This window comes from Chrysemys picta, chromosome 4, assembly GCF_011386835.1.
Source record: "Chrysemys picta bellii isolate R12L10 chromosome 4, ASM1138683v2, whole genome shotgun sequence".
NCBI lineage: Eukaryota > Metazoa > Chordata > Testudines > Emydidae > Chrysemys > Chrysemys picta.
The window spans coordinates 25,977,909-25,992,271 of record NC_088794.1 but is presented as its reverse complement, the minus strand read 5'-3'; the positions used below and the strand labels follow the sequence as shown (position 1 = coordinate 25,992,271).

The 14,363-nt window shown below is 50.6% G+C and overlaps 1 protein-coding gene across 2 annotated transcripts; it reads right to left on the bottom strand.

Annotated features, from left to right (window-relative positions):
* Nucleotides 1-1,945: 1,945 nt before the first annotated feature.
* Nucleotides 1,946-13,822, bottom strand: LOC101930856 (membrane-spanning 4-domains subfamily A member 15-like). Of its 2 annotated transcripts, XM_005280557.5 has the most exons (6): nucleotides 10,684-13,822; nucleotides 9,035-9,154; nucleotides 7,001-7,057; nucleotides 5,755-5,886; nucleotides 4,378-4,488; nucleotides 1,946-4,002 (listed from the first exon to the last, which is right to left on the bottom strand). In XM_005280557.5, exons 1-6 carry the CDS (start codon nucleotides 10,945-10,947, stop codon nucleotides 3,865-3,867), a joined length of 822 nt encoding a protein of 273 aa, XP_005280614.1. In that variant the 5' UTR covers nucleotides 10,948-13,822; the 3' UTR covers nucleotides 1,946-3,864. The 2 variants fall into 2 exon arrangements, with proteins under 2 accessions (XP_005280614.1, XP_065447841.1); XM_065591769.1 differs by lacking the exon at nucleotides 9,035-9,154.
* Between the last annotated feature and the right edge of the window lie 541 nt (nucleotides 13,823-14,363).

Here is a 14,363-nt window from a genome sequence, read left to right as displayed (position 1 = left end):
TCCTTGAAATCATTTTTAATGCTGTAAGCGGGACTCATCCTTTGAGTGTCTCTTTGTGGCTGGGTGCAGTATTGTAGTCCTTTCCCTGCTCCTGGTGTCCCTATAGGTTGTCAGCCTCACCTGGTGGGATTTCAGTGGCTCAGCCCTCTGGCCAGGTCACACAGCCAAAATGAACCCCTTCTGGGGTGGCAGAGTCCAATAAATAAACAATCTATCTGCTCTTACCAAAGTCTTCAGCCCTGGCTCTGAACCCTTTAAATTCAGCTCTTCACTCTGGCTTCCAAACAAGTCCTGTCCCATTCTTGGAGCTTAGGTTAGGCTTGTCCTCCGCTTCTTGGGGTTTACACCACTTCACTGGTGGGGGAACTCAGGCCTGCACACTACTCCAGATCCCAACCCAGGGACCTGATAAACATCAGCCATATACTGCTCAATTCAGTTGGTGGTTGCTAGTTCCCTAGAGTGAACACCTTTTCAAAAGGGAAAAGTGGAGAGCCCCACCTCCCTTTGTGGTTCCACTCCTGCTCCTCCTCTTCCCCCCAAGGCTCCACCCCCTGGCCAGTCCAGAAGCTGGAGCCAGGCCATGGTAAGAGCCACCCAGGGAGCCCCAGCTGCTGTGGAGAGCCCCGGACTCTCCACCTGCCCTGGGTGCGGGATTGGGGTGCCCGAGAGCAGCCCCCAGCCCATGTCCCTGCCCTCCCGGTGTCACTTGCCAGGGTAGGTGGAGGGTCCGGTGCCCCTGGTCAGGTCCCTCTCTCCCTGGTAACCCAGCTATACAAGTGCAGCCACAGAAAAACCCTGGCTAATCCTCAGGCTCCTGTGGCCAGAGAGAAACACATTTCCCTGCTCCTCTGCTCCCAGCCAGCTTCCACACTGCCCTGCTAAGGGCCTGAAGCTCCTTTTACCTGAGCCTGCTGGACTCTGATTGGGTGTCACTAGCCCTTGAAAGGTCACGTATCTGTAGTTTCCAAGATGGCTGTTCCAGAGAGGCCTGCAGGAGCTCCTTTGCTGCTTCATTCCTCCCACTTCGCTGCTTCCTGGGGCAGGGTGTACCAGGACCATGGGGCCTCCTGTAGAGAACCCTAAAGGCCATGTGCACCCTGTCACAAACACCTTCATCTCAATGAATAGGCTGCTCATACAACACTTACCCGCAATGCTCGCCTTTGAGAAGTTTCTCCGCTGTCCTTTGGGTCGTGTGCCCAATACGGAGAAGGCTGTGGGGCTGGTTCCTGTGAAACACAGCCCAGAAAGGCTGGCGTAGCTGGACTTCAGACTGCAAGTCCTAGGGAGTAGCATTCCAAAAGGCAGGTGGTATCAGGGACCACTGCCTGCTTGGTCCAGTCAGTACTGGCACCAGATTTGTGGTAATAGAAATAATGATAAATTCCAGAGTGGAGAAAGGCATTGGCTTTCTTTGTGCCATTCAGTCCTTGGCTCTCTGCTAGAGTTGGGTGAAACTTTTCACACTAAACTATTTTTGGTGACAAATGCAGATTTGGTGACACAAAAATGTTTTGTGAGTTCATGTCAATTTTGCCATATTGTTCATTTTGGGGAACCCTCCTCCCCAAATTCCTGAAAAAAATCAAATTGTTTTGATGTTTTCTAAGTGTAACCCCTCAATGTTTTGGCTCGAACCAACTTTTCATTTCAAAATTTCCTTTCATTTTGTTTTTAAAAAAATCTAAAAATGGTCAAAATCTAAAATGTTACAGTTTTGTGAAAACAAAACATTTTGTTCAATCCTAAATATTGCTTTTATCTTTGTGATTTGTCGAAAAATTTGAACATTTGTGTTTTCCCAAACAAAAATTTTGTCTCGACTTTTTGAAATTGCCAACAAATGGAAAATTCCATTATTCACCCAGCTCTAATGTCTACAGAGACTGGCTGCAAGGGTGTATCTCGCTCCAAGATGGCACAAAATACCCAGAGATCAGGATTTAAAGTTTTAAACAGGTGGTTTATTTAAAAAGTAAAATAAAAACAACCAGAAATACAACCAAACATAAAAAGATTGAGCCAGATGCAGGACATTTAGGCAAGTTTCAATATATCTTAAATGTTCCTATAAGTTACCAAACTTACAACCACAAGGGTATGTCTACACTGCGTAAAAAACCCATGTCACTGAGTCTCAGAGCCCGGGTCAGTTGACTTGGGCTCTCAGGGCTCAGGGCTATGAAACTGCAGTGTAGATGTTCAGGCTTGGGATGGAGACAGGGCTCTGAGATCCTCTGCCTTTATCAGGTCTCAAAGCCCAGGCTCCAGCACGAACATCCACACTGGAATTTTATAGCCCTGCAGCTCAAGCCCCACAAGGCCTAGTCAGCTGAGCCAGGCCAGCCGTGGCAATGCTGCGGGTCTTTTATTGCAGGGTAGACGTATCCGAAGGATGACTGTTATAAAGGTCACCTTACGCTAAGGATCCCTGATTTCCAGATAGGCTTTTTATAGCCGGAAGAAATTTCCCATGATTGTTCTTAAAGGACCTCATGCAAGGTCTATAGAAGCCAGTGGGAGACTCCCCCACCCAACCCTCCCACCCACCTTTCCCCTATAAGGCTCTTCTCAAAAGAAGCCAATAAGCATTAGAGAAAAATCACTCAGTCACACTACAGGGGAGAAAAAAGCCATGCCCATTTGTTTGGGGACTGGCTACACCATGAGGATAGAGAGACTGGTTATAAACCAATGGCTTCCTTCTTGCGGCAGCCATATTTACCTGGGAGGCCATGACTCCTCTGTCTAAATAGGGCTCTCCAGCCTTTTATCTGTGGAGGAACCCGGAGATGGGGAATTTCTCTTTATGGCCCAGGCCCCTTACCCCCTGCCCTGCTGTGCAGAGCAGTTGCCAACCCCTCGGGGTGGTGTGTCATAGGAGTTGAGGCCCATCATAGTGGGGTTTTTGTTACCTGGTGGCCTTGCCTACTAAGAACTAGGCCTCATTTTGCATGGGACACCAGGCTGTCAGATGATAACGCTTTTCAGCCACTGCTGACCTGCTGCTAGATTAGCATCAATGATCTGGAGGCTTCAAAGTCTGTGCCCTTCACCCACCCACAGTGAAGGCCTGTCTGGGTCGCTGCCTGGGACAAAATCCAGTGATGAAGAGAGAAGGGCCATAGTCACTCTGCAGCCATTGGACACTGGCTACGCTGTTCCAAAGCCGTGCAAAGCAGCAACACCCCTGGCCGTTCCCCCAGTGCAGCAGACCCCTGGATCAGGACTTTCCAGGGTGTGTGGCCAGGGCAGCTCTGTGCGCTGGCTATTCCCCAGCTGCCACGAGGACCAGGGGCAGCCAGGTGCAAATTAGAGCATCCCTCAAGGCTGTTTTAACTAGAACAGGGTCAGGATTCCAAGCTGCTACTCCCTGTTCCTGTGCTGGGTTTGTGCTGATGGAGGGTTGAATGCGGGCCTGGGAGAGCGCGGCTAGATACACGGGTGATTGTCACATGTTTGTTTGGAGGTGCTCCTGCCCCATGTTTCACTCTAGCCCCCTGCCTGCTCTCAGATCTCTCTGCCCAGGGGGCACTCATGCACAGCTGACGTGCTGCCCCTTTGACAGATTCATTGACCAATTCCCCATGCAGCCTACAGGGAGTGCGGGCTAGATGTTACCTCTTGGTTCAAGGCAGAGCTGGCCGGGGAACATGCTTTAAAGTCTTATCTGTGGGCAACACACAGGCCTGAGCCCGTCCCGGAAGAAGGGGAGAGCAGGTCCCTCGGAACTCAAGACAGGGACTGGGGTGGGAAGAACATTGGCAGTAACTGAAGGAAATCTGTCATGCAGGCAAGGGGCCAGAATTTGCTCCTCAGAGAAGGAGGAGCTGCTGCTTCTGCTCTTGGGCCGACTTCTCCTCAGGTTCTTTCTTGGGTCCCCCACTCAGACTGGTCCTTCGGATCATAGGCCGTATCACTGTAAGTTGGCGGATGAGGCAATTCTGCAGTGGGCACCATGAGGTCCGCCCTGATGGTGTTGGGCACAATCAGCATGGACTGGAAAACAGGGAAATCAGCCTCTGATTGGCATCATCATCACCACCACTTGGCATCATCATCACCACCACTATCACCCGCATGCAGTCTCAGAGGAACTGAGACAATGCCCACCGAGGTCCATGGACATCTCTCCAGTGATTCCACTGGACCATGTCCTGTTCACCAGCAGCATCCGCTACACCCACTGCCATCTTCCTGGCATCATTTGAATCATAGTGGCCACCACGCCCATGTTACCCCACTAATAGCCCCACTATTGCCTCCCTGAGATATACTCTGCTAAACAGGGATGGGATTAAATGGAAGCAAATCTCTCGCCATGCTTCCCAGACATGGAGCTGGCCAGCATGCCCGTGGGATCAAAACGCTCACCTCATGAGAGTTGAGGCGGGTTGCCCGGCACCAAAAGAGTGCGGTGGCGACTGCAATGCAGAACTCCAGGATAGTGAAGATCAGCAGCACGATGGAGATCCCGTTCCCGGCCTGCTCGAGAACAGAAAACCACAACAGCATAGCCATTAACACCATATACCCTCGACCAGGGCTGAGGCTGCTGTGTGCTACATACAACTCACACCCTCTCCTGCCTCGAGCTGCCCCCCAGAGTCCATTCCTGGAGGCACAAAAATCCAGTTCCACTTCTTCTTCTCATCCAACGAGGTACACCAAGAATCCATTCCAGTGGGCCCCCCCAGTATCAGCTCAGACTTTTCTATCTGCCAGGATGTTGCACCCCAAGGGCCAGATTCTTCACTAGTGTAAATCAGCTTTAAATTGGCTTCAATGGAGCAACATCGATTTACACCAGATGAGGATCCGTCCGCAGTGTCATCCTCAATCCAGGTTTGCAGGGTTATAGCTGTGCAGGCCCCAGGATATGGGTGAGGCAAAATCTTTTATTGGACCAACTTCTGTTGGTGAAAGAGACACGCTTTCCAGCTAGACAGAGCTCTGCTTCAGACCAACTTCTGTTGGTCCAATATAAGATTTTGCCTCACCCACTTTGTCTCTCTCTAATCCTCAATCCATATTATTTAGCATCTAGAATGTCCTGGGCACATCCCCTTCAGATTCTTGACTTAGACTTCAGCGCCAGCAAAGAGGAAGCCCCGTCCCTTCTCCAAGGGAATCTATCTCAGAGTTTATGCCTTGACCAGTGCATGATGGGGCAAGGACTTAGGAGTTTTGCTGGTGCTGTGTGAAGATTCAGGGAGTGTAGTTTAGGGTCCCACCTCAACAAAGCACTTTCATTCCAATTTTAACCTTTTTATACTTTTTTTCTTTTAAAAGGTTAAAATTTTTTAACCTTTTTATACTTTTTTTTCTTTAAAAAGATATAAAAAACAATTACGTTTGTTTTGAAATAGTCCTCTCAAAACGTTCTGTTCTGTACATACTGAAATGGGATATTTTGACATTTTCAAAACTGCTTTTCCCCAATTTTTCTTCCTAAACAAAACATTGTCACTGCTGGCACATTTTTAAACGTTTCAATTTTGATAAAAGCAGCATTTTTTGTCTACAAAGGGGGTCACTCTCAAAATGCCAACCAATGCCAATGTAATTTGTGCCATGCTCATCACCTTAGCATCTCAGCCCCCTCGCCACTGTTCCCATACCTACAAAGAAGGCTAGATCCTCCTCTGTCTCCATCTCTCTTAGAGCAACAACAGATCTCCCCAAGATGTTCATTCCAAACCAATGATCTGTGATCAGAAAGCCGCCGGCAGGATCTGGACAGTCACTTACCATCACTAGATAGTTGTAGTAGTCATAGTTGGAGTGGTACAGTCCATTTATATTCAGGTCTATTATAAAAGCCACTATCCCAAGTAATGCAAAGATGGCACTGATGACATTCATGGTCTGGCTTCCTTTCACCTGGAACATACACACAGAGGGGGGAAGGGATATTGCTAGGTGTGGATGAAATAAATAATCAGCTGGAAGCTGGTTAGTAACTTGCACGTAATCTTGCAAGTAACTTGAACCAACCCTCTAATCTGAAACCATGGATCTGTGTATCCTGGCTTTGTCTGGACCCAGGGGGTAAAAATCCACATTCTGAAAACCCAGCCTCTGAAGCTTTTCCGAGAGTTGACCTGTAATAGGAAACTCCAGAGATCACGAGATGATGTTCCCAGCCTGGGATCTTGCAGACCAAAGAGCTCAGGAAGATTAGATGTTAATATGGAGAATGAGAACATCCATAGCCACATTAGACAGGATTAAAATTAATTTAGACTAGGTATAAACTCTCTTGCTACAGAGAACAAACCAGTCATCAGCTATCTGTGGGTAGGAAGGAACTTTCAATAGCGGCAGGTTATGGGGTTTCTTGCACCTTCCTATGAAGCATCTGATATTGGCCACCACCAGAGACAGGGTTCTGGGCTAGATGGCCTTGGGTCTAATCCAATGTGGCAGTTCCTGTGTTGCTCAAGTTTGGAGGAGCATCTGAACTTTGGGTGTATAGCTGGCCCTCATGAGGTTGGTCCATAATTTGGTTATAGCTCCTCATAACATGGCTGCAGCTATGCAACTGAGAACTGTTATTGGTGGACGAAGGTTACGAGCCTACATAGAACTCGTTGGCCATCTCCCTATTGTATCCCTCTCCCTGGAATATGTCTGAGATGATGGTTTTCCTCATTCAGACAAACATCTCAGGACTTAGAGTGAGGACTTTTCTGATCTTCACACAAACCTACCCACTGGACTGCAACATAACCTCTCTCTCCACTCCCTGAACTTTTAACGGAGGGCAAACCCCCACCACATGCTACAGGGGGATGCCATGAAATATCATCAGATACTTCATGTGAACCCCACCCCTGCCCTGGAGAGGATCCTCTCCCACACCAGAAACCACACCTCCTGGGGGAGGGGAGGAATTCAGCCTTTGTGTTCACCTGCTGCCTGGCATTCTGCTTTCACCCTGGTTCGAGTGGAGTTAAACTAAAGCCTCCAAAGAGAAGGCAGTGCTAGGACTTACTGCGCATTCGGTCGGGCTCTTCTCAGCTCCAATAGAGAGGCAGCCAGAAATGATGAACTGTGTGGGGAAGGGGAAATGATCATTGTCAGGTACACCTTGTTCACGGCTGGTTGCAGGGCTGCTACTAGCCCATCAGGCATCTGTACCAGATATGGCCTAGCTACAGAGCTTCATTATATACACCAGATGCATACATTGTAAGATCCTTTAATGCACTGTCAGGAATGGCTACTGTGAGCTTAAGTAAGGAATGTCACACACAGCACTGCCTACTGCCAGAACAGTATAATACAGTTGAGCATGCCATTACTGTCTCATAGACTTTAAGGTCAGAAGGGACCATCATGATCATCTAGTCTGACCTCCTGCACATTGCAGGCTATAGAACCTCACCCACCCACTTCTGTCATAGACCCATAACCTCTGGCTGAGTTACTGAAGCCCTCAAATCATGATTTAAAGACTTCAAGTTACAGAGAACCCACCATTTACACTAGTTTAAACCTGCAAGTGACTGATGCCCCATGTTGCAGAAGAAGGCAAAAAACCACCAGGATCTCTGCCAATTTGACCCAAGGGAAAATTCCTTTCTGACCCCAAATATTAGACCCTGAGCATGTGGGCAAGACTCACCAGCCAGACACCTGGGAAAGAATTATCTGTAGTAACTCAGAGCCCTCTCCACCTAATGTCTGATCACCAGCTACTGGAGATATTTGCTGCTAGCAGTCGCAGATCAGCTACATGCTATTGTACGCAGTCCTGTCATACCATCCCCTCCATAAACTTATTAAGCTCAGTCTGGAAGCCAGTTAGGTTTTTTGCCCCCACTACTCCCCTTGGAAGACTGTTACAAAAATTCACTCCTCTGATGGCTAGAAACCTTCCTCTAATTTCAAGCCTAAACTTGTTGATGGCCAGTTTATATCCATATGTTCTTGTGTCCACATTGGCACTTAACTTAAATAACTCCTCTCCCTCCCTGTATTTATCCCTCTGATGTATTTATAGAGAGCAATCACATCTCCCTCAGCCTTCTGTTGGTTAGGCTAAACAAGCCAAGCTCTTTGAGTCTCCTCTCATAAGGGAGGTTTTCCATTCCTCCGAACATCCTAGTAGCCCTTCTCTGCACCTGTTCCTGTTTGAATTCATCTTTGTTAAACATGGAAGCACATAGTACTCCAGATGAGGTCTCACCAGAGCCTTGTATAATGGATATTAACACTTCCCTGTCTCTACTGGAAATACCTTGCCTGATGCATCCTAGGACTGCATTAGTCTTTTTCACAGCTTCATATTATTAAGCTGTGGGTCTCTTTAAACTTTGGGATAAATTCTGGTTCCCCTAAGGGATCCGTCTCTGATGGAAATGAGGTGGGAGCATGGACCCCATCATCCCTCACAGGATGGTGAGCTCAGGAAACAGAGTCTGCTTCTGCCAGAAAGCAGTTACCTCTCTGGACTCCTGCAATCAGGAATCTCTGCTGTCTGGCTGGAAGGTGGGTTTCTCCAGGTAAGTAGGCCCTATACTTTCAGGCACAGGGCCCCTAAGGCCCAAACTCTCAAAGGTAAGTGGCAGTTTGACTACTGTTGAAATCAGTGAATTAAGTCCCTAAATACCCCTGAGGATCCGGGCCTGGGGCATGGATCATCTTTTTGTTTTGTGTCTGCACAGCACTTAGCACCATGGGGTCCTGGTCCAGGACTAGGGGCCCCAGGAGATATTGCAACATAAATAATAATAATCCATCTAATTTGTCAGCATTCCGATCCTCTGTGCCTCTAAAAGACATTGCAAGTGAGAGACAATCCCCTTGGCTAGGCCATGGGACAGTCATACAAACCCAGTCCTCGGTGGGTAGAGAGGAGAGAAAATGGGCTGGTCATGGGAAGCCAGTCTGAGGTGGGCTGAGAGGGGAGAACACAGGATGGTCATGGAAAGCCAGCCCAAAGAGGGAGGAGAGGGGAGAACATGAGATGGTCATGGGAAGCCAACCCAGCCTGGATTCATTCAGTTCCATTTATGCTACTCACAGACACGCCTCCCAGGAAGGGGATCTCTCCAATCACAAAGACAGAGGTGTAAACGTTGGTGATGGTTGTCAGGACAATCCCGAAGCCGATGTGCATGAAGCCCATCATGATCTGGATAGTCTGAGAGAATGATCACAGCAATAACATGGGTCACAGTCACCCCTGCCATCACACTGCTGACTTTACAGAGGGGTGCCCAGCAGCTCTAAAGTTCAAAAGCACTGTGCAAATGCAGCATGGGCTAGGTATGGGCCATTAAGGGCACTGTTGCAGCTTATCACCGCATAGCTTGTGCTATTTAGCTTTGAGAGTTCAAACCCCGCTGTTGACTCAAGCAGGGGTCAGTGACACAAACATCAACTAGCCCTCCCATATTCTCCCTGTTTGATAGATGTAGAAATTGAGGCAGAGCAGTGAAGTGACCTGCTGTAGCACTTCCACCCAACCAAGCTGGGTTTAGTGCTCAGCAGTGGTTGACTCCTAGCCACACTGAGCTCAGGACCATAGGCCAGAGCCAGAGGAGAACAAGAGAAGGGGGAAGGCAGGAATTGCTGTGTGATGAGTTCTGACATCCTCAATGGTGTCTGGAAAGAGCATCATGAAAGGCCCTGAAGGCAGGACAGTGCAAGGGCCAGATTCCTTTTTCTGCCATATTCTGGGATTGTGGGGGGTCCCCATGTCCCCCCAGCATATCCCCCTCCGTGCATGGCCAGCACCCTTCCTTTTGGGGGCTGCTCTTTACCCAGCCAGAGGGGAGCCCTGCAAAAGATGCTCCCTGATGTGCCAAAGCAAAGCTCTGTAACCCCCTAGATAGGATGCAGCTCTGCAGAAACTTCAGCCTTTGCCAGCAGGAGAATGGGCCTATGAATCTGCTGTGTCTGGGAGCTGTGCTTTGCTCTGTGGAGCTCTTGGCAGGAGAGAACAGGCCCAGGGGGTTCTGTGGGGCTGCCAGCCTCTGCCCTCCCAAGCAGAGGGAGGGAGCAGGGCTGACCGTGGAAGCCAAGGCAGAGCAGAGTGCCCTCAGATGGGCAGGCCTTGGAACCCTCACACTATGCCCGTGCTGGCACTGGGACTCTGCTCTCCTGACACTGACCAGAGCCCCTGCTGCTGCCAGTGACACGCTCACCCTGGCCAGCTGCCAATCCCACGGCTGGCAGCACCTGGGGGTGCCACCTGGAACAGGTGTCAGCCCAGGTCTGCTTGCCCCTCCCTCCATCAGCTGGAGAATCAGGCTTGCAGGCCCCTGAGCAAGAGGCAGGGCAACCAGATAGCAAGTGTGAAAAATCAGGACGGGGTGGGGGGTAATCTGCCCCTATATAAAACGAAGCCCCAGATATCGGGAGTGTCCCTATAAAACTGGGACATCTGGTCACCCTTGCGTGGGGGTCACCTTGCCACACAAGCGCCTCTCAAGGAACAGCATTCCGGGCAGGGCCCCCCCGAGGGGCAGCGGCAGGGGGCTTTGGCTGCTGGATTTTCAGCCCAGGAGGGAGCGCTATGATCCTCCTCCGACAACCTGCATAGCGCAGGCCAGGAGGGGGAAGCGCCCCACCTCTCCCCGGCACTCGGAGGCGGCTCAGGCCCTACCATTCCCCGCACCCCCCTGCCCAGTGCAGCCCCCCCTTTTCCCATCTTTCAGCCACACTCACCCCCATCACTCGGTTCTTCCCCTTGGGAATCGTCTCCGCCGTGTACATCACGGCGCGTCTCCCCAGCCGTATGGTCCCCTCCCCTGGCATGGACGCCACCGGGGTGTTCGCTCCCAGCCCTTCGGGGTCCCCGGCGGCTGGACCCGAAGCTGCATCAGCCCCCCACCCCCCCGCTCCCACGCCTGGCTGAGCCTGGACCACGAGCGCCGGCCCGGCTCCCCAGCACCAGCGCTCCTCGGTGGGAAGGAGCCGGGGCGATCCCATTGGCTGCCGCGGAGGATGAGCTCACGGAGACAGAAGTGCTGGAGGACGCGCACACAGCAGGGAAAGGCGCGCAGGCGGGGGGGCGGAAATTCATTCACAAGCGCGAGCTCCAGCCCTGATTATGCAGGAGTAGGAACTGGGGTGGCAGCTCGGGGCGTGGGGGTTGAGTTGCAGGGCCCCCCCCGGCTGCGGCTGCGGCTGCTGCTGCCAGCACTTCAATCCATTCCATGAGGCGAGGAAAGGAAACGCCAGTCGCGGGGCTGATGGGGTCGTGGGTCAGAAGCGGAGAGCAAGAATGGGAGGAACCGGTATTTACAGAGCGGACCAGCTGGAGCCTGAGGTTTCAGAGGAAAGTGAGAACTCTCGTTTGCAAGGAGCTAGAGCAGGGAAGTGTCTTCACGCAGAGGCGCCCAGGCTCCATTGTTGACCACTGTGCTCCCTGAAGGGTTAGATGTGAACACTCTGTTTCAATCCCTACAAATGGTTATGGACAATCAGCCAAAGGAAAAAGCCAGCCAAAATACTCAATGGCCTCATGTAGGCAGAGTCCCACAGGCCCTGGGACTGCTTCCTTTCTTTTCTTGAAAATGTCACGGCCATTCATTTCATTGGGTGACTCCCTTGCTCAGTATATATGGTCAGATCTTGGAGGCAACAGGCTTCCAGCAGCTTGGTGGCCACTAAAATCCAGCCCCCAGAATGCCTATTTTCTGCTGCAGCAGAGAGAGCTCTCTGACACCCTAGCCCTAACTTAACCTCTACCCTCACCCTGAGGTCACTGCCTCACCCCAGTATCCAGAACCTATATAACCATAGCAATCAGGATTTTCTGGTTCCCCCATTGTCCCCCAGATCAATAGATCTCCACCCATGGAAACCTACAACATTCCCTGCAATTCTGGAATGGAGCAGATGCAGACAGACAGACATATCATCAAGTTGAGCATAAGGCCTTGCTTTGCATCCTTATGCCATGCCTGAGAGGTAGGGATGCATTAGCCCTCCTTTTATAGGCGGGGCAATATGGAAAAACTTTCTAACTCTAAGGGTAGTTCAGCTCTGGAACAGGTTCCAAGGGAGGCTGTGGCATCCCCATTGTTGGAGGTTTCTAAGTATGTCTACACTACGGGATTACTCCGAATTTACAGAATTCGATTTTTGGCAACAGATTGTATAAAGTCGAGTGCATGTGGCCACACTAAGAACACTAATTCCGCGGTGCGCATCCATGTACCGAGGCTAGCATCGACTTCCAGAGTGTTGCACTGTGGGTAGCTATCCCATAGCTATCCCATAGTTCCCGCAGTCTCCCCCGCCCATTGGAATTATGGGTTCAGATCCCAATGCCTGATGGGGCAAAAACCATTGTTGCGGGTGGTTCTGGGTACATGTCGTCAGGCCCCCCTCTCCCTCCCTCCGTGAAAGCAACGGTAGACAACCTGGGTGAACTGTGCAGATGCCATACCACGGCAAGCATGGAGCCTGCTCAGCTCAAGACAGCAGTCATGAACATTGTAAACACCTCGCACATTATTGTGCAGTCTATGCTGAACCAGAACCTGCAAAACCAGGCAAGGAGGAGGTGGCTATGGCAGTGCAGCGACGAGAGTGATGAGGACATGGACACAGAATTCTCTCAAACCACGGGCCGCTTTGGAAATCATGTTGTTAATGGGGCAGGTTCTAGCCATGGAACGCTGATTCTGGGACCGGGAAACAAGCACAGACTGATGGGACCACATAGTGTTGCAGGTGTGGGATGATTCCCAGTGGCTGCGAAACTTTCGCATGCGTAAGGGCACTTTCATGGAACTTTGTGACTTGCTCTCCTCTGCCCTGAAGCACCAGAATACCAAAATGAGAGCAGCCCTCACAGTTGAGAAGCGAGTGGCAATAGCCCTGTGGAAGCTTGCAATGCCAGACAGCTACCGGTCAATCGGGAATCAATTTGGAGTGGGCTACTGTGGGGACTGCTGTGATGCAAGTAGCCAAAGCAATAGCTGAGCTGCTGCTATCAAAGGTAGTGACTCTGGGAAATGTGCAGGTCATAGTAGATGGCTTTGCTGCAATGGGATTTCCTAACTGTGGTGGGGCGATAGATGGAACCCATATCCCTATCTTGGCACCGGAGCAACAGGGCAGCCAGTACATAAACCGCAAGGGGTACTTTTCAATGGTGCTGCAAGCACTGGTGGATCACAAGGGACGTTTCACCAACATCAACATGGGATGGCCAGGAAGGGTTCATGACGCTCGTGTCTTCAGGAACACTAGTCTGTTTAAATGGCTGCAGCAAGGGATTTACTTCCCGGACCAGAAAATAACCATTGGGGATGTTGAGATGCCTATAGTTATCCTTGGGGATCCAGCCTACCCCTTAATGCCATGGCTCATGAAGCCATACACAGGCAGCCTGGACAGTATTCAGGAGCCGTTCAACTACAGGCTGAGCAAGTGCAGAATGGTAGTAGAATGTGCCTTTGGATGTTTAAAGGTCACTGGTGCACGTTACTGACTCGCTCAGATCTCAGCCAAACCAATATTCCTATTGTTATTGTTGCTTGCTGTGTGCTCCACAATCTCTGTGAGAGTAAGGGGGAGACCTTTATGGTGGGGTGGGAGGTTGAGGCAAATCGCCTGGCCACTGATTACGTGCAGCCAGACACCAGGGCGATTAGAAGAGCACACCAGGAAGCGCTGCACATCAGAGAAGCTTTGAAAACCAGTTTCATGACTGGTCAGGCTATGGTGTGACAGTTCTGTTTGTTTCGCCTTGATGAAAACCCGCCCCCTTGATTGACTCGTTCTCTGTAAGCAACCCACCCTCCCTCTTCGATCACAGCTTGCTTTCAAAGGAAATAAAGTCACTATCATTTAAAAATCATGTATTCTTTATTAATTGATTATAAACATAGGGAGAGAACTGATAAGGTAGGTCGGGTGGGGTTTGGGAGGAGGATAGGAGGGAAGGAAAAGGCAACTTCAAAAGTTCAAAATAATGAAAGCCTTTTGCTTGGGCTGTCCACTGGGGTGGAGTGGAAGGGTGGATGGAGCCTCCACGCCCCCGCATTCTTGGGCATCTGGATTTGGAGGCTATGGAACATGGTGAGGGGGGAGGGCGGTTATACAGGGGCTGCAGCGGCACTCTGTGATCCTGCTGCCATTCCTGAAGCTCCACCAGATGCTGGAGCATGTCCATTTGCTCACGCAGCAGCCCCAGCATTGCATCCCGCCACCTCTCATCTCGAGCGTCCCTCCTCTCCTCACGTTCGTCCCTCCTGGCCTCACAGTCGTCCCTCCTATCCTCACATTGGTCCCTCCTGTCCTCACGTTCACTGGCATCTTTACTGTACTTTGATACCGTGTCCTTCCACTCATTCAGATGAGCTCTTTCATCGCAGGTCGATTGCATGATT